At 46.7% G+C, this 27,013-nt stretch overlaps 1 protein-coding gene across 5 annotated transcripts in view; it reads left to right on the top strand.

Moving 5' to 3' along the window:
- The window catches only part of GK (glycerol kinase), a 2,191,429-nt gene that overhangs the window by 1,453,199 nt on the left and 711,217 nt on the right, over nt 1–27,013 (top strand). For all 5 annotated transcript variants that reach the window (XM_069637310.1, XM_069637305.1, XM_069637306.1 and 2 more), the window contains one exon: nt 2,690–2,786. In XM_069637310.1, coding sequence (XP_069493411.1) covers nt 2,690–2,786 — 97 coding nt within the window. The remainder of the gene's footprint in view (nt 1–2,689; nt 2,787–27,013) is intronic.

Raw genomic sequence — 27,013 nt, forward strand, 5'->3', positions numbered from 1 at the left:
TACGGTCTTCAGTGACAGCTCTTCACTTACCTGGTGCATCACCTGCCACCAACGCCTCGCACTGCATTCCGGCATCTGAAAGACAAAGGCTTACCTACTCTTCGTGCGCTCCGGAGGTCTTCACACTGCATTCCGGCATCTGAAAGACAAAAGCTTACCAACTCTTTGCACGCTCCGGAGGCCTTCGGCGCTGCATCCCGCATCTGAAAGACAAAACAAGGTGCGTTTAAAGACATTGGGGAACTTTAATACTCACGTGCCATTACTCCTTTCCACATCTAACCCAGTGGGTATTCCGGCACCCTGCAGCCGCTCCGAACTTGTACCTGCAAAATAAAAAGACAGTTAGAGCGCATCGTGAAGCAGGCAACAAGCGCTTACTTACGTGCTTCCAGGCGCTTCTATTCATCACACGCGCTCCATCTTCAACTCACTTCAGCCCGTCATCCGCCATCGCCGGAACCCTGCAAAACAAGAGACATCATTACTAAAGACTTTAAAGACATTAGGATTACTCGAAACTTACCGTTCGTGCAGTAAACGACGGACAGCAGTCCTCTGAAGTCAAGAGGCCTGCTCCCTTTATCCAGTGAAGAAACTGGTTACAGCACCCTGCCCCGAGGCAGATGGAGAGCACGGCGTTCACTTACCTAAGGTGAGAGCGTTAACCTTTGGGGTTCTACAGGAGACGAGAAAGGGAAGAAGAGAGAGACATTCAATAACCCAGTTCCTTAATCCCATATTTTCTATCTGCAGACATCTTACCCTTCGAGTCAGACATACAGTGCACAGAGGTCCAGCCCAAAGAGCCAGCCGTGTGTTACACATCACCTTTGAAGATACGGTATACGCCCAGTCAAGACCGGCGCCTCTACGGGAATCAGGTGAGCGTTACAATCTTGCGCATCTGTGGTGGAAGAGAGTTCCAGGCTTGAGCACCTCGGACGTGGAAGGCCCATCCTAGACCACGAGATCTTTTTATCTGGGGCAAGACCAACAGAGAGCCAACCGAAGATCGTAAGCTTCTTGTTGGTTGATAGACGTTGATCTTCTCCTTCATATATAAAGGAGCGTTTCCAAAAATACACTTATGGCATGTGGTAAGCATTTTAAATTGGATACAGGCTGCCACTGGAAGCCAATGAAGTTTTCTTCTTGCCGCACTGGTGGGATCCTAACTTTTCATCAGAAAAATAATTCTGACAGCTGCATTTTGTGTCTTCTGCAACTGTTGGATATCAGCCTTACTGGCTCCCCCGAACAGTGCGTTACAAATATCTATGCATTGTTTTGACAAGGTTTTTAAAAAAAGTACAAGTCTATGGCAAATAGCAGTCAGTTTCTAAAACACAGACTATGTTCACATGTCTAATATTAATTTGTAAAACACCCTGGAAAGCTGTGTGCATTCAATTTGGAACATATGTGATGTACAACATAGCAATACTGAAGCATAGCCTGTGTAGTGTTCATAGCTCTATTTCATAGTATATACAAAATATGACGAATGTACATTTCTTACTTAGTTCAAATTAAAAATATTACTTTTATGAAATTATTGAACACTGACTGGATCATTCCATTATCTTTATTCACATGGTGATATTGTGTTATGCTATATCTGGTACACTGCCCCCAAATAAGCACGAGGCAAACTGTAGAGTTTTGATATTCATTGCTCAATCATACCTACCCAAGGCGAGCCAATAAATCCATGGTATATTTAAAACCTTTTCAGACCTACTACCAATCCATTGGAATTGCTCCAGTGTGAAAGATTGCTAATTAGTTATGAGTTGGGGCTCATTTCCTTGGGCTGTTTGGTTAAATGGAAAAAGGTAGCGTTGTTGGCTAAAATAATGAACTCAGATCCTTCAACAATTTTCCTGGAAATTAAGAATAACTTCACAGACCATAAGAAGGCATCTTCCTTAAAGTGTTTTGTAAATGACATGAAGGAAGTTATATATAATGTGGACAGTGATGTGATAATTAATTGGAAACCCAGGAAAAACGAAGTATAAACTGTATAGCTCGAATTGGCGTTCTACGGTAGACACACTATATCATTACCTTCAATGTAAGGATTATGCAAAATATTCTAGAAAGAGGGGGGTATGTTACTGAGGTATTAGGTGAAATGTCCATGCCCGAAGAGAAGGCTTTTGTATATGAAGTTTAAATTCAACATTCTGTTTACCAGTGAAGGTATTGGGTGGTAGGTCATGCGTACCTAAAGCTGAGAGAATATGTCGAGGTTGTAAACATCCACCTTCAGTTCAGACATTCAAACACCTGACTTTATGCTGCGCCTCCTTCTACAATTAAAGATGCACACATTTTCAAGAGATGATTTATAGGAATTATGCTACAGCAGACGAAAGTTTATGGAATAAACTTTGATCTGGCAATAGTATATCATTGATTCTGAAGCTGTGTAGTTTTTTAAAATGTATTTTTGGATAAATAAAGATGTCATTTTTATGTAAGCCGAAGTACTGTTTGTTGTTTTATACATAATGTATTGTTGAAAGACTGTTTCCTTTCTAATGGCATCATTATCGGGATAAATGTCTACCGGAGTGACTATACCCTTCCTTATACAAATCCCCTAGGCATAAAAAAAAGTTTACTAATGCTGATAGACAAATGTGCTTACACATCTATACACTTTTTGTCTTGCCAATAGAGCGGCTTGCTGCTGAAGTTGGTACATCTTATGGCTGCTACTTTGTCCCTGCATTCTCTGGGTTATATGCACCGTATTGGGAGCCCAGCGCAAGAGGGTAAGATACTTGTTAAATGTTGGTTGCATCTAATGTTTCAGAAATCTGTCTAGTAACCATTCTTTATTTTGGTATTTCTTACTTATGTAATATAGCGTAATGCAGCTACACAAATGATATTCTACCTGTGATTGTATACAAAAGCATGCATCACCCTACATGCAGTGGTGACATGCTTGCTTCCTCAATTTCATTAGTACCTGAACTTGTGTGATGTCTCCTATACCTGTGGAATAAGAAAATACCAGGAAGTGAGACTGCTTGCTTAGTTAATGCAGGCTGTCTTTTGTCTATGTCCAAATCATGATTTCTAAGGGATATCCCACAGATTTCTTATCTGTGATATATTCCTGCAGCTTTTGCTTATTACAGAAATGTTTTCACAAGTAGGGGGCACCATACGACTTCAGCTTTGGATCCTTAGAAGCATGCATCCTGGATGCTGGATGTGATGTCAATACCCATACATACAGTTGTTTTTTCAGCACACTCTCACTAAGCTTCAAGCAACATCACAGAAACAATTTTTCATTTTTTGAATAAAATGTTTACTCCCAAGCCCACTGTGATTTTAAAAGTTCTGACTGCGATGTGAAAATGTCACTAACCAACCCATATTGCATATGTTTTTGGTGTCTGAGCATCAAGCATGACGTTGCTGAATGCAGATCATGTCAATCTATGACCCCAAAAGTGCTAAAGGAGAGATCCTCAAAGTTAAGGTTGGGGCGCTCAATGTCAGTAAGTCACTCCATACTACTCCCTCAACGCGTAAATACTCAGAGGATGGGAGATCGGAGGACACTGTATGTCTCCAGAGAGGCCTAAAAGAGAAGCAAGATGCACTAAAAACGCTCCCACTTAAGGAGCGGGTCTCCTCACTTGCCCTCCTCGTCCTCTAAGAAAAAAAAGAGAAGACATCACAAACTCTTCATCAGACAGCATGGCAAAGAAAAGGTACGTTTTCTCTCAAAAACCGCTTTGGCCAAAAAAAATGGAAGGAATTTAGGTTAAAGTTGCTGGAGATTTCCAGTATAGTGGCTCCGGAAACGGTATCATAAAAACAATTGAGTTCCACTCTGCCTTTCTAAGCAGACAAGGGGTTCAAGGAAACAGACTCCAGCATGCCCAAAGGCTCATGTATGGTGTCCAGTGCCAAGACCTTTCAATTATGGTTGATGTTGGTAACTGATGTTGGGTCCGCCTTGACTCCGGTGTCGCATCTTCCTCAAAGGATCTGCCAACGTTGAAGGTAGCATCAAGCTCGACTTTGGCGTTGATATATCCTTGAGACTATGGTGGAATTGTTTAGGACTGCCCAATCAATTTTTGACGTTGAAGGGGAGGGATCTGATCCCTTACAGACTTGACCCTCCCAAAGTGCCCATATAAACATCCCAGAAATGACTTTCAGAGGAAAGGAGGCTGTCTAATTTGGCTAGTGACTAGAGGGACGCAAGCAGCCTGGACTTTTCACCTGAACTCAACCTTCTGCAGACAAGCCTCTATGCCCACCCAAACACGACCTATTGAAACTTTGTCAACAGTCTCAATTCCATGCAGGCCCATAACACCCTCTACTGGAAATATGGCAGAAGCCGTGTTCGGTGCCGGTGATCATCAAAGTCCTAGCTAAAAAAAAATCTATTGGAGCACTCCATCCCAGAGAGTCTTGTTGTGCAGTTGGCCACATCAGGAACAAAGTCGGCCCCATTCCTGGATAGGGACTGTAAACAGATGATAACTTCACAAAAAAAGTCTTTGTGGTGGGGAGTATGACCATTAAAGCCATCAATGGGCCTTGCACCCTCGCAACATATTAAAATATTTTGTGGACATTAATTTGAGGGCTCAGGCCCATATGTCTGAGGGTGAGATCAGAAATGTGTTCAATGATGTCTCTTGACGGAAAAGAAGCAGCATGCCACGCTCACTAGGCAGGATTCAATGCTGCATTCTGCGTTGGCCAGTCCATGGGCTCTGGCTCTGTTACCCAAAGATTCACTTGTCTTACACCTTCAGGAATTTGCCCAGCGTGCGGGCAAAGATACACAATATGCCATTAGATGAAGAACTATTTTTTGCTCCTAAGGCAGATGATAGTATTGGAGAAGTTTCAGGCTTCCATGCTAGCTACTAAGTTTTTAGGGGCATCTGTGAGACAACCGCCTGTTCAGACAAAAGCTCCAGCCTCAAGGGGCTGACCGTTTCAGCACTTCAGCACTTCAGTTCTTTCAGCCAAAGGGGTAAGGGTTAGTCGACCCCTAGACTAGCCCAACAAAGGATCTCAACCTTGTAGAGGTAGAGGGAGGTAGAGCAAACCACTTGACTACTGTTCCATCTGCTTTCGCAACCGCAGTAAAACCTCTTTGCAATGTTCTCCCATGTATCCTTTGTGGGAGCGAGACTAGCATAACTCTCTGAAGAATGGCTATGCATTACTTCAGATGCTTGCGTTCACCAGGTAGGTTCCCAGGCCTATTGTCTCCCTTTCTTGAGAAGTCCTCTGGATTGTCCTCCGACCCCCTCATGGTTGTCAGCCACCAGATCCGCTACTGCTTCAAGAAATTGCTGTCTTACTGGAGAAGGACGCCATACAGTGGATGCCTACGCTGGCCTGAACCAGGGGTGGTACTTGCACTACTGCCTGGTTCTGAAAAAAAGACATAGGACCGCGCCCCATCTTGGATCTGAGGCGCTTCAAGTTCCTCAGGAAAGACACATTCAAGATGGTGACCTTATCACAGATACTCCAAGCTCTGGAATTGCAGGATTGGTTGGTGCTGCTGCACGGCCAGGATGCTTATTTCCTCGTGCCGATCAATCCCAAGCACAGGAAGTACCCGAGGTTTGTGGTTGGCAGTACCCATTAACAAATGTGTCTCTTGCCTTTCGGGCTTACCCCCGAATGAGGGTCTTCACCAAGTTGTCAGTGGTGGCAGCCAGTCTAAGGAGAAGGGGGAGCCATGTCTTCCCAGAGCAGGCTCAAAACCATATGATGCAAATCCGTTATCTCTTACGCAAACGTTTTTCTCCCTGTACTTCAAGAAGTCCCATGTGACACCCTTGCAAATGCTCCAGTTCATTGGAGCAGTCATGGACTCCTCGGGGTATGCCTTTTCTCCTGAGGACGGGGCTCCTCAAATTCAGATCCATAGTTTGCATTCTTTAAATAAGCCTGGAAGCAAAACCCTGCTCCTGTGTGATTTTAATCGGTATCAGGATAAAGCTGACTATGATGCTATCCTATTAGAACGTAATCTTAGGAACACGGATTTCACTTTCATGAGTTCTGCGCCCACGCATTCCAAAGGCAAGATTTTGGACCAGGTGGTGTGCAGAAATCTCCAAGATTAAATCATTGAGACTAACCCTTGCATTTCGTCAGACCACTTTACTATTTTTGTTAATGTTTTTTACAACAAAAACTCGTTAAAAAACCGGCACCTGTCAAGAGAATTCTAACTCGTAATTTCAAGAAAATCACCTCATCAGATTTAACCAAATGGAAGACTTTGGTAATGGAAAATACATTAGATGGAGATTAACATTCCTAAATGAATACTCATGATAAAATTAGAACAGCTCTCCTAGACGACCTTCTAAATATTCAAAAACACAAACAAAAGAAAAATCTAGCTGAGGAGAAACTAGCTTTCTCATTTAGGAATGTTAATGTTGTCGAATTGATGAAATCAATAAATTGCATGCATCCAACCTCTTGTTTAGAAGATAGCATTCCATCTAAATTGTTGCTTGTACATAAGATTATCTTTGGTCCCTTCTTGGTTCATTTTTATAAAAGCTTCTTTCAACCACAATATGATGCCTAAAGACATGAAAAAAGTAACTGTAAATCCACTTGTTAAAAAAAAATAGATAAGAACCCGGAAGATAGTGCCAATCTACGTCCTATCACCAATACAAAATTTGTATTGAAAGTATTGGATAAAATAGCAATTGTAGAACTTTCTGGATCAAAATAAGTTTCCATCCCAAACAATCTGGTTTCAGAACACAACAACAACCTAACCAGAGGTCATCCTTCTGACAGGCACAGGAGCACCCCCTCAGAGGCCCCCCCATTTGAAAAAGACTCAGACTTTAAAACAAACACACTAGCCAACATGGCACGCACAATGACAAAAAGCATACATTTACTAATGCTGTTTAATTTACAAAGTGCATGCGTGCTTTGTGACTGTGTTTTTTTTTTTACTGTTCTTTTGACTACTGGTGTAGACAGTTTCTAAGACCACATAATGTTGTGTTCACGTTCTGCTTTACTTACTTATTTTTAAAGTGCAAACAGTTCCATGGTCAACCAAGTTCTTAAAACTCACTGCGAGCTTCCACTATGGCATGAATGTTTTGTGCATGAACTGGCCTACTGCCAGCTGTTTTACTTACTATGAACAAGCATTTACCTTAAGAAAATATTCAACAGCTTAATAATAAAGAACTCTAGAAAGATTACAGTGTTTCTATGTGTATTTCTAGGTTGCATAACTATGAGACAAAGATGGTCTTGTCCCAATGGGTCATCGCAAGTTTGTAAATGTTTCTGCATTAAAATACTTGCAAAGATTGAAATATTAGAGGGTAGGACACCCCCCTGTTTCACACTTCAGAACACAACATAGCACGGAAAGTGCCTTATTAGATCTGCAATCAAATATGCTAGATTTAGTCGACTTGGGCAAAAGCAGTATGTTGATCCTATTGGACCTATCAGCAGTTTTCGACTTATTAGATCATGGCATCTTATCGGCTGCTCTGGAGAAAGTTGGAAATTGCTCATCAAGAGCAATAGAGTAGATCAAATCCTTTTTGACGGACAGAGTAACTGCTATCCACTAGGGTGACATGTCATTGGATTTTGCACCTATATCTTGTGGAGTTCCACAGGGAGCTTGCCTGTCGACAACTTTGTTTAACCTGTACATGGAACCTCTTTGTAGACTGTTGGAGGATGCACATGTTACGTTCACAAATTATGCTGATGATACTCATCTTTTGCTGTAACTGACTGGAGACTATGAACCGTATAGCTCTATTCTATGCACTGTTTTAAAAAAAGTAAAACAATGGATGCAAAAACATTAGATGTGTCTCAATGATCTGAAAACGGAGCTGCTGATTTTTGGCTCTACTCATATGAGAAGTAAATTAGATCCCAAGTATGAAAACTTCCAGTTAGATGGAAGTATGATAAAAATATTACTTACTGTAAAAACATTCGGTACTTATCTGGACTGCAATGTCAGTTCAGAGGCTCAAGTAAATGGAGTGTAAGGAAGGCATGGTATCAAAGTAAGACGGACACAAGTGATCACAGTTCAAGGGTGTTTATTAAACTGTAAAAATGGGTGAGAAAAATGCCTAATCTAAAGCTAACTCTAAGATGGGAGCAAGCTACGACCATCAAATAATACAGTCCTAGTAGAGTCTAGTCAGATAAAAGGGGTCTATACTAAAAAACCTATTGCTAATCCTTACCGCTATACTACAAAAGAGTGTGGGATAATATTCACAAGAAAAGAAAGAAGTGTTCACAAAATGATTCAGGATGTTATGGCCGGGGTCTCCCTTCCCCACGTTTTTAGCACGTGACAAGGCGGGACTCTTGAGCAAAGCACACTCCTGGGCTTCTCCAGCCCAAGCTTACAGTTCCTTTCCTCTATATCGGGGCCTTCTGTGCCCATGTCTCTTGTCATGCAAAGTCTCTTGCTTCAGAAGGCCTGATATGTCAAAATAACAAACCATACAATTCCTTCTGGTAACCATCACGTTGGGTGATTACTCTTCACCCTACGATCCCCCTCAGCCGGGCTCTGATCCTGTTCTCAGTGTTAGCTTCCCAAAGCACTTGCCAATTTTAAACAGAGACTTCCGAAGGGCGATCACATCTCGCTGGATCCCTCCATTAGCCTATGACAAGTGCGTGCTTTATCAAAATCACAGTTCCTACAGGGTTCCCCTCAGCTGGACGCAAATGCTAGTTTTACAACTCCCTCAGTCGGATTCACAATTTCATAATAGTCAAAACTTCCACAGTGTGTCAAGGACTTTCGATTCACCTTGGCACCTCACGCCGACCTCCTATATGGACTTTTGGTACTAGTAGTTCAATTCCTTTTTAGTTCAGCGGAGTCTTTGTTCAAGAGAGGGGTACCAGTGAGAGACCGCCACACGAATGCCCACGTGTTGCTGGCCCACTCTGTCTCTAGTACAAAGTTCGTTCACAAAAGACCTCTGTGTCGTAATAGTCTTAATGTTGCCACATCAGCCTTGAGCCTTCATCCTTCGGTGTCCCAATTCCACTCCTCAAAGACCCCCCATCCAGGTGATCCTCCTGCAATTGTCCACCCCCAGGAACTTTATCCAATAGCGATGGCCATGTTCTGGCCACCTGGATGGCAGATACCCGGGGACTAGCGAGTGAGACACCATCACGTTTCTCACAGGAGTAATACAAAATACCCAGTATTACCTCAAACGTTTGATAAACATCAGACCTCTAATATCTGATCGAAACTGTGAAACATTGGCAAGAGCCAACATGCTATATAGGATAGATTATTGCAATGTTATGCTGGGTGGGGCCTCAGGGAAAGACCTGCATTCCCTTAAGGTTGTACAAAATGACATGGTTCGTATCATAAAACAAGTGCCACGAGGAGAGCACATTACGGAACATAGAAAATCCCTCCATTGGCTGACTATTAAAGCTAAAATACTCTTTAAAACGCTTGTTTTTGTGCACAAAATAATATATGGACTTTCTCCTGGCTACTTGAAAGGGAAAGGTACCTTATATAAACTAAAGAGAAAAGTTAGATCAAGTAACACCATGCTACTAATATGCCCTTGTGTGAAGAAAATGAAAGGAAATGGTAAATCCTTCTTCTCCAGCATGGGGTCTGGCATGGATTCACATGCTCATGAATATTCCCCGTCGTCAGGCTGGGAATCCTCGGTAAAGAAAAAAACAGTATCAGTTTCGTTTCTGATCTGTCTTTCCTAGTAGTAACCAATCACTGATCTCTGCGTCATACTGACCACAGCCAATGACTGCCCTCTACCTAAGCCCCGCCTCTGGCAGCCATCTTCAGATTTTTACCGCACGTTCAAGTGTTGGGAGTCCTCGTGCTTAGCTCTCGAGCTTTTACTGCGTGTTTCGTGCTTTTTCAGGTGAATTTTCACATTTTTTCGGTTAATCGAGCCTCAAGCTCCACCGTTAACGGCTACCCGTTGTGGGATTTTCCTACGCCCCTCAAGGGTGAAGATTTCGTCGAATCAACTTCTTGGAGTATTCCAGAAGGTTTGCGGCCTACTTCGAGATGGCCCAAGATGCGAGTTCCTCGCCCGGACCCAAGCTGTTTCGCAGCTGCCCTGGATGTGGGCTGCAGAATGTGTTTAAGGAAGACGAACATTCGCGATGCCTCTACTGTCTTCATGGGGACAAGACTCATGTAGAGAAGGACTGCCAGTTCTGCAAGAACTTGTCTGAGCGGACCATGAGGGACCGTCGATCCCGTCTCGCAAGCTGGTTGGAGAAGGGCTCGACGGGTGAGAAGAAGAAGAAAGGGTCCGAGTGGGCTTCTAAGTCCTGTGCGGGCGCCCCGGCGACGGGGGCCCAACACCAGGCCAAGGGCCGCGAGTCGGCTGGCTCTGGGAGCGCCGAAAGGTCGGGCTCTTCGGTCGCCAGGCAGGGCGCACCTTCCCCGGCACCGTCAACCACGAGCCAACGCTCCGGTTCGGGGAAGAGAAAGTCCGAGACCCCGGGTAAGCTTCTGGAGAAGCCCCGTCCGATCTCGGAAGAGGGGGAGCGAGGCGTCGCCCCTCCCCCGAAGGAGAAGGCCCGGGACGCACCTAAAGTGGTGAAGGCCCCTACCCAGCAGGCGAAGGCCTCTATCGAGGCTATCGCGGCGACTCTTGCCAAGCCGGCAGAGACACCACCAGCGGAGACTGCCTCCGGGACTAGAGTTTCCCTGCCGCCAAGGAGGGAATCCTCTTTTCAGCCCATCGTCGTGGCCGCCATGATGGAAGAAGCGAGGGGGGGCACGGTGCCCTCCTCGAGCTCGGAGTCAGCCTCGGAGGAGGAACTGACTGAGGCCGTGAGGAACCTCGAAGTCCAATTCGAGAAGGTTCGATCCCGTCAGGAAGATCCTCGGGAGATAACCGAGGAGGACGACAATGGTGAGGAAGAGCGGCCTTCCCTTCCGGCACAGCCGGATCCTAGGCCTCAGGATGGCTCGGCGGCCATTTTGTCTGCCATCCAGTCCTTATGCTCTGAGATAAGGCCGAGATTCCCATGGCCCAGGCCGGAGGACCCGCAACCTGGCCCGTCGGGAAGTCCTCAGAACAAACGACGGAGGACCCAACCCTCTCCTCCGCTCGCCCCCGTAAGGCCTACAGTTCCCTCCTCATCCTCCCACGAGTCGGGAGATGACGGTGCGTTGGGCTCGACGACGGGTTCTGAGGGCGACGAGATTGGCTCATTCCACGCCATGATCGCCAGGGTGTCCGAATTGTTCCAGCTCTGCCCGGAAGAGCAGAAAAAGGAAGGTTTCCTCTATCAGCGCCGGGAGGCCAAGAGGAAGACGGTCATCGCGGTGCCCCTAATCAATGACATCTGGGAGGAGGGCCTGTCGGTTCTCAAAAACCCCTCCACGGCACCATCCAAACGGGACCGGTACGAGAAGAAGTACCGGGTCCCCGAAACCGCTCCCCTGTGCCTCAGGGCCCAGCCAACACCAGACTCGGTCGTCTCGGCGGCGGCGAAGAAGAAAGCGGCGGGGTCAGGAGCCTCGACGTCGAATTCCCCGCCAGACGGCGAGGGAAAGAAGTTGGACGCCATGGGGCGGCGGGTCATTTCGTCGGCTGCGACGACGATCAGAACGCCCTGGCGATCGTGGCCCGTTACGACAGGGAGCTCTGGTTTAAGCTGGCCCCCATATTGGACTTCCTGCCGGACGACAAGAGGTCCGAGGCCCTGGAAATACTGCAAGAGGGCGAGGTGGCGTCGGACCACGCCATAACAGTGGCAACCGATATTGCCGATACCGGGTTCCGCCATCTGGGCAACGGTGTTTGCCTACGACGACGGGGTTAGCTCTGGGCGACCGACTTCCGTCAGGACGTCCAGACCAGGGTGTTGGACATGCCGTTCGACGGCAGCAACTTGTTCGGGAAGGCGGTGGACGAGTCCCTCCAAGCCATAAAAACGGCCACGGAGACAGCCCGCGCCCTAGGAGCCCTTCAGCAACGACGGCCCTTTCGGAGCTCCGGAGGCAGACAGGGTGCCTCCAAGGGATCCAGCGGTGGCTCGTCGTCCTACCGCCAGGCGGCACGCTCCTCGTCTCAGGAGGCCTACAGGGGTCGCGGCAAGCAGGGAGCGCCTCGCCGCCGTCGGCAAGGTGGCCAGGGCAGCAAGGCCAACACCTCCAAGCAGGACTCTGAACCGGCCGTGGTCTCGGGCCCCCACCGAAGCACCCCGGTGGGAGGCCGGCTGACGAATTTCGTCGGCGTGTGGAAGTCCATCTCCACCGACCGTTGGGTGCTGGATACCCTGGCAAGAGGACACTCTATCGAATTCCTGAAGAAGTGCCCTCACGTTCCACCTGTGGCCAGGAAGGAAAATCACGTCCCGCAACTGCTGTTGGAAGTACGGGCGATGCTCAGGAAAGGCGCCATCGAGCTTGTCCCGAAGAGGCTCCGGGGTGTACTCAAGGTACTTCCTCGTCAGGAAGAAGACGGGCGGCTGGCGCCCCATCCTGGACCTTCGTCGTTTGAACAAATACATCAGATCACAAAAGTTCAGGATGGTCACCCTCCAGCACGTACTGGGACAGCTGGAGGAAGGCGACTTTCTATCGTCGTTGGACCTGGAGGATACATACTTCCACGTTCCCATCCTCAAAAGTCACCGAAAGTTCCTCAGGTTCGTCTCCAGGGACGCCACTACCAATTCAGAGCACTGCCGTTCGGATTGAAGTCGGCCCCCAGGGTCTTTACCAAGTGCCTAGCACCAGTGGCGGTGCGGCTGCGCCTACAGGGGATTCACCTCTACCCCTACCTGGACGACTGGCTCATCCGCTCAAGGACGAGGGAACTCGCCGTCGAACACACTGCGAGGACCGTCCAGCTACTCACAAACCTGGGATTCGCCATAAACTACCCGAAGTCCCACCTGGTGCCGTCACAGGTGGCCCTGTTTCTGGGAGCGAAGCTCGATACAGTGAGGCGCCTGGCGGCCCCGTCGGAAGAACGGACGAAGACCATTCTAGGCAAAGTGCAGCGCCTGCTAGCCACGGACGTGGCCAGGGTGAGGTCCATCAAGTCCCTCCTGGGGATGATGTCCTCTTGCATCGACCTGGTGCGCCTCTGCAGACTACGGATGCGCCCTCTTCAAGAATTTCTCGACGCCCGTTGGATACAGGCGACGGGCACCTTCGAAGACAGGGTCCCCCTCAACGAGGTGTTCCGGCGGGCGATTCAGTGGTGGGGCGTTCGAGCGCACCTCACGGCGGGCAAGGACTTTCAGACGCCGGCGTACCAGGAGACGGTGACGACGGACGCCTCCCTGGAAGGTTGGGGCGCCCACACTGGAGATCTCCACGCAAGAGGCCTCTGGCTCCCGGACGAGAGGCTCCTGCACATCAACGTCCTGGAACTCCGAGACGTGTTCTGGGCTCTCAAATCGTTCCTCCCGTCGCTCAAGGGCAAGGTGGTGCGGATCTTCACGGACAACACCACGACAATGTTTTACATACGGAAGCAGGGAGGCACCCGATCCCCAGCCCTATCCAAGGAGGCACAGGATCTGTGGCACTGGGCGGTCGCCCAGGGGATGTTCCTGGTTCCCTTCCACCTGGCAGGAGAAAGCAACACCATCGCCGACTCGCTCAGCAGGGAGCTGCGCGCGTGTCACGAGTGGGAACTGCGCCAGGATCAGGTGGATCAACTCTTCCGACGATGGGGCAAACCCCAAATCGACCTGTTCGTAACAGCAACAAACTCGAAGTGCAAGAGGTTCGCCAGCAGGTTTCCCCAGCCGAGAAGCATGGGCGATGCGTTCTCGTTCCCCTGGGACGGCCTATACCTGTATGCGTTCCCTCCGTTGCCGATGCTGCTTCGACTCATCAGCCAGCTCAAGAGGTCCCGGTGCAGGATGATCCTCGTCGCACCGGCATGGCCGAGGCAGATCTGGTTCCCGGACCTTCTGGACTTGTCAACGTCCCCTCCCATCAAGCTGTCGGCGGACGCGGACCTTCTCTCCAGAGAAGGAGGCGCCATCTTCCACCACGACCCGGCGTCGCTGAAGCTGCAGGCTTGGCTCCTGCAGCGCTAGAGTTTGGAGGCTACGATATACCGGCCGATTGCAGAGAGGTTCTTGCAAAGGCCAGGGCGTCCTCGACTCTCAAATGCTACGGTCATAAGTGGAAGAGGTTCTCTTTCTGGTGCCGAGCACAGAAGATCAACCCCCTACGGATTACGGCCCCTCAAGTGCTGCCGTACCTGCTATCGCTGGCAAAGGCTGGGTTAGCCCATGCCTCCATTAAGATTCATCTGGCGGCGATCTCCAGATATACCAGAACAACAGGACGGACGTCCCTGTGGTCCCATCGACTGGTAAAAGAGTTTATGAAAGGACTGTTCCGGTCGTTCCCGCCGGTGAAGGCCCCGGCCCCAGCGTGGGAACTTAACGTGGTGCTGACCAGGCTCATGGGGCCCCCATTCGAGCTGATGCACTCCGCACCTATGAAGTTTGTGTCGTGGAAGACTGCGTTCCTGGTGGCCATTACCTCCGCACAACGAGTGGGAGAGATCCAGGCCCTATCCTGCAAAGCACTGTACTTGACTTTCCATGCCTCGAGGGTGGTGCTTAGGACGCACCCCTCCTTTATGCCCAAGGTGCCGTCGGACTTCCATCTTAACGAGCCCTTGGTGTTACCTATTTTCTTCCCGTCTCCTTCGTCGCCGGCCGAGAGGACTTTGCACTCGCTGGATGTGGCTAGAGCGCTGAAGTTCTACGTGGACCGCACGAAGAGTTTCCGGAGGACATCACAGCTGTTCGTGAACTTTGGACCTGTGAATCAAGGGAAGGCTCTCTCGAAGTCTTCTATTTCCAGATGGCTCTCCGGCTGCATCATGCACTGTCACCGGTTGGCTAACCGACCGCTGCCAGGCCGTCCGAGAGCCCATTCGACCAGAGCGATCGCTGCTACTACGGCATTCTTATCTGGTGTGCCCCTGCTGGACATCTGCAGGGCTGCTACGTGGAGGTCGACGCACACCTTCACGAGATTCTACTGCGTCGATCGGGATTCCAGGGAGGAGTCCAGTGTCGGCCAAGCAGTGCTGCGCAACTTGTTCGCTAAAGGTGAGCATGGTGAGGAGGTAAGAGATGCTTAAGGTTGAGTTTTTTGTATTGCTTAATGTTGAGCCTTTTACCACCCCCCGTGGTTGTGCATGTGTGTACTGCTATTTAATCTTATATTCATGAGCATGTGAATCCATGCCAGACCCCATGCTGGAGAAGGAACAAGTTACTTACCTGTAACTGCTGTTCTCCAGCATGGGTCTGGCATGGATTCACATGCGAACCCTCCCGCCTACCCCTCTGCGGCTCTTCACTTGGTCATACTGCCACTTCACGTGCTACCAAATCTGAAGATGGCTGCCAGAGGCGGGGCTTAGGTAGAGGGCAGTCATTGGCTGTGGTCAGTATGACGCAGAGATCAGTGATTGGTTACTACTAGGAAAGACAGATCAGAAACGAAACTGATACTGATTTTTTCTTTACCGAGGATTCCCAGCCTGACGACGGGGAATATTCATGAGCATGTGAATCCATGCCAGACCCATGCTGGAGAACAACAGTTACAGGTAAGTAACTTGTTCCACACACAGCTTCAGTGGCATGGAACACCCTTCCTATAGAATTGTGTTTAGAAAACAATCTTTTGCTTTTTAGAAAGGGTCTAAAAACTCATCTATTTGAATAAATTAACATAAAGCTGTCTCATTGTTATCAGGATCTTCTCCCTCGGTTAATGTTCTCTATGTTGTTGAGTGCTTATGTGATCCATGCTCTGATGCTTATAAAGGTACCGGCGTGTTACAAAACAATTTTAAATAAAATAAATTAATCAGATGGACGGGAAATTTCAAAGTGCCCATGCCCATGCTCTGCCGGCCCTAGACTTTCTATGGTTACAGGGTATCATTGTACCTTGTATTTTCCTAGCTCCAGAGGGTTTACTGAAAATGAGGTCACTTCTGTGGGCCCGAACATCTCAGTAGTCACAGTTCTCAGACAGCATGATGGACCCTCTACAGGTCCCATACAGTGCATCACAGCCTGCTCTTTGCTGGTTCAAGCAATAGAACCTTATGGCGTGAGACCCTTTTGGCAACGAATGCTTCCTTGAAAGGCTAGGGCGCACATCTGATAGAGAGAAAAGTGCACATAAGCTTTTTGGAGCTTTGGACTATCACAATGCCACTGCCAAACGCAGATGGTAATTCAATTCTTAATCGAGAGTATTTGTTCAAACTTCGTGGTCAAAATTGCTTTTCCGGCAGGTGAGAGGAAAACTGGCCCACCTTTGTCACCTTTTGGTGGTAAAGTCCTTCTTAGATTAGACTTCTTCATAGAGCGTTCTCACTTCCATCCGGAGCGCGGTGAGTGTTGCTGCCCCTATTTTGTTTGAAATTTGTCTCCATCATGTAGGCCCCGAGGCTCTTCCCAGCCTCTTTGCATCCCGATCCCACCACGCGCCCTCTTCCCGATTCCCCGTCCCTCCCGCCTCCCGAACCGCCCACCACTCCCTGATTGGCTGTCCCTACTGGTTTTACCTGACCCTCCCAGAGCAGCCCTCTGCCCGGCAGCCCCACGGCCAAGGATCTCAAGGCAAAGGGCGGCTCCAGATCTTATCTGCAGGTATCCGCAGGAGAAGCAAGAAGCCAGTAGCCCGTCGCCAACCAGCACCAACCAAAACGTAAGTGTGGCAAGGGCGGGGACTGAAGCAATTGCTTCACGCCAGAAAGCCCTTCCACTCTTACTTAAAAAATCTAAAAATGTTTACTGTGTTACATCGTACAATCACATAAGTCAAACAATTACTCGTACCCTAATAGCATCACTGTACTGAACCTTGCAGCTTGACTGTTCTCCCAACATCATTGAGTGTGCCCTAATAGCGTCACTGTGTTAAAGTTAAATCTAGAAAGTATGCTGGTACTCTCCCCTCCCCCAATTTTGGGTAAGAACTATGTTTTGGAGGGGCTTTGGTTCCTGGCTACCTGAAATGACTGAACTTTGTTATCACTACTTGTACCAGAATCCTTTGAGACTGAAATCACAAACTAATTAGCAGCACCTGAAAAGGTTACAGCCTCCCTGAAGAATGTTTGCGACAGGAAAGTACTAGGAGGAGAAAATCAACAGAAGAATTGGAACTGCAACACATTGAATTCAACCATGTTATTACTGCATCATGGGATTCAACCCTGTTACTACTGCATGTTTTGGGGATTTAACCCAGTTACTATTTGCATTAAGAATTTTTGACTGGGAACTAGAGTGCGCGCCTGACCTACTTTTTTCAAATTTAGAAAGTATGCCTAACAGCGTCACTGTGTTGAAGTTTGAACTTGGAGTAGATGAGTGGATGTAAAAGGTGGATGGAGTGGATGAAAAGGACAGAGTGGATGGAGATGATATATCTATGTATATCTCTGTATCTCCTACATATGCTATGTACCTGTATCCCCATGTTATCTGTATCACATGTCTACCCCTATCCACCCTGTCGCTTTATATACGTAAGCCGCTATGTTAGTCCCCTGTACTGCTCTCGTGCTTGGTCGCAGGTGCCTTACTGATAACCAACATATCACACTACTACGCTTACTCTCTCCTATACACCATCACTCAACTAGAACACAGCTATACTATGTCACATTCGGCCTAGCTGTTCTCATACTAACATGACCAGACGAACACCTTATCATCCTATTAAAACACATCTAGCTGAGCACCTACCAGCTAGCTTAGGGGTCTCCTCAGGCCTAACGGAGCCAGAGCTCAGCCTGGGTGTCCACCCTCCAGACTGAACACATCCAACTGATTTCCTCAGCACAACACCTACCGCCAAGAAGCAGCTATCATGCAACAACCACACCAGCTGCACACATATCCGGTGCCCCCACGCACCATACGACACTCTCTCTCTCTACTGGCTTGAACTACGGTTCCTGAGGGCGTTCAACCTACCAGCGCTTTGAGGTCATACCAATGATACATAAGGTGCTATATAAATGCCAAGTAACATAACATACCTTATCGCTGTTCCCATTCCAACGGAACTTGTGGCGGTGCTTCACTCCCATCTGTGCAGGAGACGCGGAGGGGAAAGTAACGAGGAGTGATGCACCGCCACAAGTACCACGAAGTTTGAACAAATACTCTTGATTAAGAATTGAATCACCATCTCAGTTTGTGAGACAAGCTAGGACTAAAGAAGACAAGATTAAGGGGTAGTCTGCGATCCATGGATCGCACTGCAAATAAACATCTGTCCTGATGAAGGCCCTAACCCATACTCTTTAAGAGGAACACCAAGAAGGGGCGGATCTCAATTTGAGGGCCGAAACTCTGTGGGCCTCATTACAAGACTGGAGGTAGCCATGGAGCTATTAGATCCATGGCTGCCTCCGTTCCGGGCTAATTACCGGGTTCCTGCAATGGGGACTTACCGGGTTACTCCGACATAGGAGGACCCGGTAATTCCTCCTTGCAGGAACCCATCCCCATTCCCATTTGAGCCCCTTTAGGGCTCATATGGCAATGGGGAGGGAGGTAATATCGGCAGATTACATCTGGCCCGTTATTGCCTCCCTCTTCCCCTCGCGGGACCCGTAAAGCACGCCTGGTTTTACCAGCCGTGCGATCCGGGTCCTGCGATGGTAAGCTCGTAATTGGCGCTCCCGGAATGATCCGGGAGCGCCAGCCTTATAATGAGGCCCTGTGTGTTGAATACTACGTTCTGCATAACATATCCTTCCAAGATGCGGAGTAGTCAAATAACACGACCGCAGGGAATTGTTCACAGAAACCAATATTATGGCAGTAAAGTTATCGTAGTCTGAACAATAATACCTATATATATCTATTGGGTGTTCTGGGTTATATCTGTATGTACGGTCCCCTTTGCAAAAGTAGAAAATGCTTTCAAATACGTATGTCGCTTTGCATATATAGCACTTTTTCTGCACTAACCCCACTTTTATGAAATTGAGGTTGCTCTAATGCACTGTGAAGATAAGGAATACTTTGTGTGTCAGCTTATTCCTTAGATGATGTTTAAATCTGTTTTTATGAATTAAATGTCCGTGTATGAATTCTGTACACCACTAAGCAGTGGTTTTTTGTTTTTGATGTCTGGTTAAGTAAATGATTTCTGACGTCTGTTTAAGAAAATAAATACACGTAATACATGTTTTTGAATAAACTGATTTTATGAAGGTTCTGGAGTAGAGGTTGTGTGCAGTATCTGTTTAACTGCACTCTTTCCATATTGGGTTACTCTGGCCTGCTCAAGAGAGGGAGGGCTAGCCTATAACTCGCAGTTGTTTCTCTAAAAGTGCTCCCCTATTTTGCGAGAAAGGCCCCCGTGAACAGAAAAAGAAGGGGCTGACCCAATTTATATAATTGCTGAATGCTACTCCATAGTGGGGAAAGAGATGCTTGATAGAACATTCAAGCAGAGGAATGGCGCTACTTCAGCTCAACAAAGAGGAGTTCCCAGTGATACTGGGATATTACGGCCAGCGGCGAAACGGTAATGGGAAGACTGAAGCACTGGAACCGTTAAAGCACTGGCACTGTTAGTAACGGTGCTTCAGTGAATTATCTGCCTGTAGGGGCTAGAACTACCGGCAGGTCAGGCCTGCTGGTAGTTCACAGGCCCTACTGGCAGATTTGGAGTGAGCCAATCTGGAAAAGTTGCCGGTAACGTTGTTACCGTCACCTTAATTCCAGACGACTCACTCGTAATGAGGCCGCGTGTCTGAAGAACAAGATCATTGTAAATCTTTCCTTGGCTCTTTCGTCTTACAAGCTGTTGTCCTCAGCAGATGGTATATTTGTAGTTGTCATATCTTTTAAATGCTTGGCATAGAAGAACCAAATACCTTAAAAAGCACTCTTTTATATTTTATTATATTCACTTAGGAACCTTATGTTTTATTTTCTTGATACTGATCATTTTTATTGGAATAGCTGCAGTATTGTAAATGTCGATTAACTGTAATTTGTATATTTTGATTTCCTTTGTCAAAATAAAGCCGATGATGATGATGTAGTTTGTTCTTCACAAAGCTAGTGTCTGTGCCACCTGCAGGTAAATGCTGGAAGTTGATGGCATATTTATTTGTTCTGAGAGAGCAGCAACTCACATGGTTGAAAGCTTTGTATGAATCAGGACACGGACCAAGTGTCACTGTGGTTGAACTTTTCTTTATTCTAGATCACACAAAAATAATAATTTTTTTTTTTTTTTTTTTTATTGTTTTGATTTAATTGTATTACAATTTTTACAAAACGGGAACTCATGTGAACTCCTATTTACAGTTTATGAAGTTTGTAGAGTAGAGTGGCCTCAGCTCCATTTAGCTATGTATATTGGATCCAATCATGTTTTCCCTTCACCAGGTTTCTTTTTTGGTAATGGAAATGATCGCAGGGCTCTATCCATACATAGAATCGTAGAATCCAAACGTAGTTCACCGTTTGAGGGCGGCATGGCCATCCTTACAATTTTCCCTCATTGCAAATTCAGTGATTTAAGAAACAAGCTTAAGCCTATCACGCATCTCTTATTGTTCCCGTTGTTCAATAATGACCAGAGGTTCTCCTGGTCTAATGTTGCATAATGTTTCAATGGGTCCGTGAGGAAGCGGGATCTTTCTGACACCAAACCTATGCAATCCATTATTAGATGCTTTAAGGTTTCAACATGCTCAGTTGATTTACAGAAACGGCATAAGTTCGTTTGCGCTTGCTTACGGATTACCAAGATCTCATTGGTTTTCAGTAGGTTCAGTTTAAATCGTAAGAATAGGCGACTGAGTCTCTTATCCGGGAATTTGTGGAGGTATCCTCGGACTGCATTTAGCTTCATGGGAGCGTTAGGCAAACCGGCTGTTAGTAAGTGGTCAGTTGCCAGTTCTTGTGTGTGGATCCAGTCCGCTTCGAACAGTTTTGCCACCACTCTGTTCGGGTTTTGGATTAGAGTTTCCAACGATAAGTCCAATTCTTTCAGGAGTGCTAGGTTTGCTTGTTCCCACTCCGCAAGCATCCGGGTGTCTCCTTCTGTCAATTCTTTGCGGATAAGTTCTAGCACTCTTACTTCCGGCTTGTTGATAACTTTGCGATATAGCATCAGCGATGCTCTCATCTTAACTGCCAGGAGTGATGAGATACAGAGTTCCCTCCTTATTAATGGCATAGGAGTGGATGGCGCTAGGCCCAAGACACTTCGCCAGAAGTAGCCTTCGTATTTCAACCAAATTGAGTTCGGAACCGAAGGCATAGCATCTATGCCATATATCAGTGCGGGTATCACCTTAGCCTTATAGAACCTCAGAGTGGGAATTAGCGAGAAGCGTCCGTGTCTTCTATCCACTGCCTTAGCTTGGGCTGTGAGATTTTTCAACTTTGTCCAAAGTGTATCTAGCGTGGTCTTTTCATTTTTCTCGTTGCTAAGTATAATTCCCAGGTATTTGAAAGCCTGCACTGTTTCCAGTTTCTTGCCCTCACAATACCAGGAGCAGTTTTGGAACTTTTTTGGTGGTTTCCCCAGAATGAGTACTTTAGTTTTTTCTTTATTTAATCGGAGATTATTTTTTGACATATATGCTACCAGGTTATCCAACTGACGCTGAAGACCAATAGGCGTCCTATCCATCAGGATAATGTCGTCAGCGTATAATAGACGATTGATCTTCTCTCCGCCCAGTGCTGGTGGAAAATGTCTGATTGCCAGACTTGATTCCCCGTAGTCTGCGATGTATGCGTTGTATAAAGAGGGGGCCAAGGGGCAACCCTGTTTCACTCCTCTGGCTGTCATTATCTTTTCGGATAAGATTCCTTCGGCACTGAGCCGGACTTGAATAGAGGTTCCTTGATGCAAGGCCTTTATAGGGTCTAAGATTGAGGCCGGGCACCCTTTTGCTTCTAATTTCGACCAAAGACGCTGTCTATTGACCTGGTCGAATGCTTGTACCAGGTCTATAAAGGCGACATAGATCGGAAGACCACCTTGTAGCGCTTTTGCTTTCAGGGCGCTCATAAGCAAGATGTTGGTAGTTGTCCCTGAGTTCCTCACAAATCCATTCTGGAAGGGATCCATAGATTTGGAGGAATGAACCCATTGTTGAAAATCGTCCAGTGCAAAGGACGCAAACACTTTTCCCATGACGTCCAAAAGAGCAATTGGTCTATAGTGGTTCGGGTCGTCAGTTGCGCCTCTTTTGAAAATTGGCACAATGTTCGCCTTTTTCCATGTTGGAGGGATGTCTTTTGACTGATTGCAATTCATAAAGATCTTGCTCATAAAGCTTGCCCATAGTTCTGGGTGTTTTTTAAGTTCTAAGTTGCTAATGCCGTCAGGCCCCGGCGCCCTGGAGTTGTTCAGTTTTGTAAGCTTGTTCAGAATTGACTCTTTGTCAACAGGGATATTCCACGTTGAGTCCGTGTGGCAACTTTTTCTAGTAGGCGAGTAGGTGTTAATCTCGTCTACGATTGGAGCAAACAATTTCGAAAAATGCTCGATCCATTGTGCTTCGCCCACGTTGTTCTGGATGTTGTCGTTAGCGTTGCTTTGAGTCCCTTTGATCAGGTTCCAGAATTCTTTTGGTTTGTTTCCACAAACCGCAATCAACATTTGTTCTGAATCATTCGAATAAAGTTTGTGGCGGTAGTGGACCAACCAGCTTCTATATTCTTGCACCGCCTTTAGCCATTGTTCCTTGTTCTCAGTAGAGGGGAACTTCTGATAATGTTTCTTCCACCTTCTATGTTCCAACCTTTTCGTTACCAGATCTTTGTTGTAAAAGTGGTGATGTCCCTTCTGTGGTTTAGATGTTTTGGTTGGGTTCCTCTGGAATCTGGTTAACAAAGGAATGTAGTCCAGAACGTTCACGTCCCTTAGGCCTTGTGACGTGGTTTTTGTTCCAGATCTTACATATTGCGCTTCAAGTTGCTGTAGTCCCTTTTGTGAGATCTTCACCCTTTTACCTCTCTCTGAGGACTCGAGCGGCAGAGAGCTCTTGATTAATTTAGGTCGTGACACCCAACCTTCTAAGATTAAGAGGTTATGGTCGCTGAACACTGTACGAATTACCTTAAAGGTATGGATCTTTGGCAAAGTTTCTCTTGATACAAAGATGTGATCTATTGTCCCCTTTTGATCACCCCTTTGCCATGACGGGATCGCCAAGTTTGGTTTGGAACGAATCCAGTGGAGGTTGTGCATGTCCCTGTCAGCCATTATCTTGTCAAGGAGAATCCCTCTTTCCCGAGCTGGGGTCTTTTGGCACGTCTGCTTTGATGGTGTACCGATACCATCGCAAATTGCGTTGAAATCTCCATTAATAATTATGCTACGGTCCGGCCAATTTATTTGGGTTTCTTCCCAGAGGCTATGAAATTCTTTGGTAAAGTCTTCATTTGTTGTCGTCACCGGGTTCCAATATACATTTATTAGGAGCAAAGTAATCCCTTGATGTTCATTTACTGAAGGCTTTCTTGTCAAGATTACAGCTTGGATCCAGTGCAGTGTCGATGGAATTTCGTAGGCTTCAAGTCCTGTTCCAATTTTGATTGCGGTTATGAGTCCCGCGGATGGGCGCCCTGTTACTCCTTTCTTAGCCCTCTTGAAGATTAGTTCGTAGCCATCCAATTGAGGTTTCGCGGTCAGCCACGTCTCTTGGAGACAAAGGACGTCGAAGATGCCCAGGTTAACGTCTGTCCTTTTGGTAAGATGCGAAAAGCCCCTTGTATTCCAGCATCCCAATCTTAGTGGTTGCGGTGAGTCGGAAATCTTGTCTGAGGTCTTCTTTTTGGGTGTATCAGGGCCACTCTTCTTTTCCAACCATCGTTGCTAATGGTTTTGCCTACGGTTGGTCTCGGATTTTTGCCGAGCCCACGCCGTGGTTTTGTTCTCCCTTGGTGTTCCACAGCTCCTCAGTGTCAGGTCTTTTCGTGTTCGATCTTGGTGTTCTTTGCCTCGCCCCTGGATCCATTCTTGATTGTTTTCTGCTACGTAGTTTCTCCCCAGTTTTCCGTTCTCCTCTCGATTAGACCTCTGAGTTCTCTGATTATTTGTTGGTTGAGTATTCTGCTCCGGGCAGGCATGGGGCATCCGACTAATGTATCGTACACGGTTTTCCCTATTCTGTTGAGAGAGTTCATTTCCATTATTTACTTCTCCGTAAGGTTTGGCTTTTTTCTCTATTTGGGTGTTTGAGTTCCCAATGTCCGCTAATTCGAAGCCCCCTTCCAGAAGGTTTTTCGCTTCTTTCAGTAGGCGCAGTTTGATACTTTCGGAGTCAAGATGGATATATGAATAGTCTGTTCTGCCTGAAGTGCTTGGTTCGACTATCCACAGGTCTTTATTTTGGATGTTTTTCAAACTGGTGAGTTTGCTTAGGATTCTAATAATGTTCGTTCTGTTCAGGGTCAGGTCATCCTGTCTTGGGTTAATGTTTTTCAACCTGAGAGTAAAATCGCTAACAATACGCTTTGCTGCGGTTTTCTGCGTGCTTTCCAAGGGGGGTCTTCTCACCTCTTTTCTCCTCTCGTTCTCATCCGAAATGAAGCGTGAGTATGAGTCTGAGATTTTTTTTTCCGTTTCTCTTAAGGGTTTGGAGTACTTTCTCTGATCAGGTCTAACCTCCCGTTTCCGAATAAGTGGAGATGCGATTTGGGGTCTATTCCTTTTCCAAATGTTTGGTTCTTCACTGCATGTCTGATCCACTCTTATCTCAGCCTTAGTATTTATCCTCGACTTTGCGTTCCTCTCTGCCTCCAATTTTTTAAAGTTTTGAGTTTTCCTCAAGGACTTTGGCGACGGGACAGGATTGTCAACAATTTGTACTTTCTTTGGTGGTTCGTTGTTAGAAATTTCAGAAATTGGTTCAGTTGCTTTCCTCTTCGCTTGTTTTTTTTGGCGATTTTCGGATCCGTTTTCATCGACTGTCTGAATACTCCAATCCAATTCATCCTCAACCATGAGGACGGGCACAGATTCTTTTGGATGAGTTGAACCCTTTTCCGTCGTATGTTTCTGGTGTATTTTTTTTATCTCCTTTGTTTTATTAGGTGCGTCTTTTTTCTTCTCCCTCTCATTGGAAGGGGTGTTCTGAACTTGGGACTTAGAGCTCCTTGAGGGAGTTTGGCTCACTATGGATTTTTGCTGGTTAAAAATTCCATACGTGAATTTCTTAGTAATCTTTTCCAAGCCTTTATTGGGTTTTTTTGTACTTTCTACTCTTTTTATGTAAGAGAAGGGATTGGGCGCTTGTTCCACCTCTGCTTCTGTAGCAATAAATTGATTAAGCGCAGAGCGGACGTCGTCTTCCTCCAGTATGGCTATGATGGCGTCTAAAGGCTCTCTCGCCGGATTGTTAATTGAAGTCTCAGTTTCAGGGTCTTGTGTGGTTAACACTCCGTCGGGTTCGTTTGAAGTGATGAGCAGAGTATCTACGTTACCCTTCGGATGTTGCAGCTGTCGATTTGCGCTTTCTTTGACAGACTGATGTTCGTCTGTCAGGTGGTTAAGAAGTTCGCGTTCGGAGTGTCTTTTCCCATAAGTACTTTCACCAACTTCCAGACCTTGGCGTCCCAGGATGAACCCTTCCAAATATTGCAGTTTCGACTGCATTATGGATAACATGTTCACCTGGTCTCGAAGTGTGTCGTTAATGCTCTCATATAGCTTAGAGAACGGAGCCAGTGCCACTGTTACTGTTGACATTATGGAAGATAAGTCCGACTTCTGGTGGACCAGGTGCTGGGGAGAGAAATGCGCGGTTCTACTTAAGCTGCCCGTTACAGTGGGCGTGTTGATCGTTGGAGGTATTTCTGTTGGCTCAGGGGACATTTCCCTAGTGAAGATGTTTGAGTTCGTCACGGTAGTCTGGACGAAGCATTTTGACTTAGATGATTGTGTAGAGGCAGGGTGCTGTTCCGGATTTCCATCACTGTTTGTCACAGTGTTTTTTTGCTCCGTAGCGTGACAGCTTTGATTAAGTAAGGTCTCTATCAAATTGGTACTTGACTGTTGATCCTGTCCCCTGCCTTCGCGGCTTGAGTTTTCCCCTTCGATATTATCAAGGTGTCTTTCTTGGTTGGGTTTTTCACCTAAACCTTCTTGCTGTTCATCGTTTGTGTTTAGGGATGCCGTTTTGTTCGAGTAGTGCCATCTGAGGGGTGAGGCACCCGTTAATACAGTCCTGGTTACAGTATTTCCCAGTGGATCCAAGTTTTCCAATGGGTCCTCGGAGGTGCCTCTTGCCTTTGATGATTCTGTCTCTAAGTAAGTAAGGCTTTCTAAAATTTAGTTATCCGAGAGATCTCGTTGAAAATGAGATCGCCTTTCCATTTTTTTCTTAAAAAAATCATTTAGAAGTGACGCTGTACAAGGCTTAGTTTGCCCATTCATTGGGCCCATTTTCTTATTTGAGGGGACCTTGGGTTTTGAGGTCTGTCTCCTTCTAACCTTGTTATGAGTGTGTCGCTGAATTTTCGTTGAGATCAATGAAGATATTTTAAGTGAGTCATCGTTATGAAATCCATGTTTTTCTTTTCTCTTTGTCGGCAAAATTACCATTTGTGGGTGTGTTACCTCTGGTGTTTCAATATTCCCATTTGGAGTGGTTGAGTCAGTTAAGACTTCAATCACTTCTTTCAATTTACAAGATGTAGGATCCAGTACAGCTGGGTTTTGAAGCTGGCTTCTCCCTTTAGACTCTTTGGTTTTACTGTTTGCGTCGTATAATTTTAAAAGATTATCCTCTGCGGAACTCACCCGCACTTCCAGGTTTTTGGCCGTGTGTATTTGGGCGGCACAAACTATTTCCTCGCTGACCTCCTTTGCGGGTGAATTACATTTCGGATTATGTGTTTCTGTAATTACGGGCAGTTGTCCCGT

Source organism: Ambystoma mexicanum, chromosome 7p, assembly GCF_040938575.1.
Source record: "Ambystoma mexicanum isolate Mex_15411 chromosome 7p, UKY_AmexF1_1, whole genome shotgun sequence".
In the NCBI taxonomy this organism is placed as follows: domain Eukaryota; kingdom Metazoa; phylum Chordata; class Amphibia; order Caudata; family Ambystomatidae; genus Ambystoma; species Ambystoma mexicanum.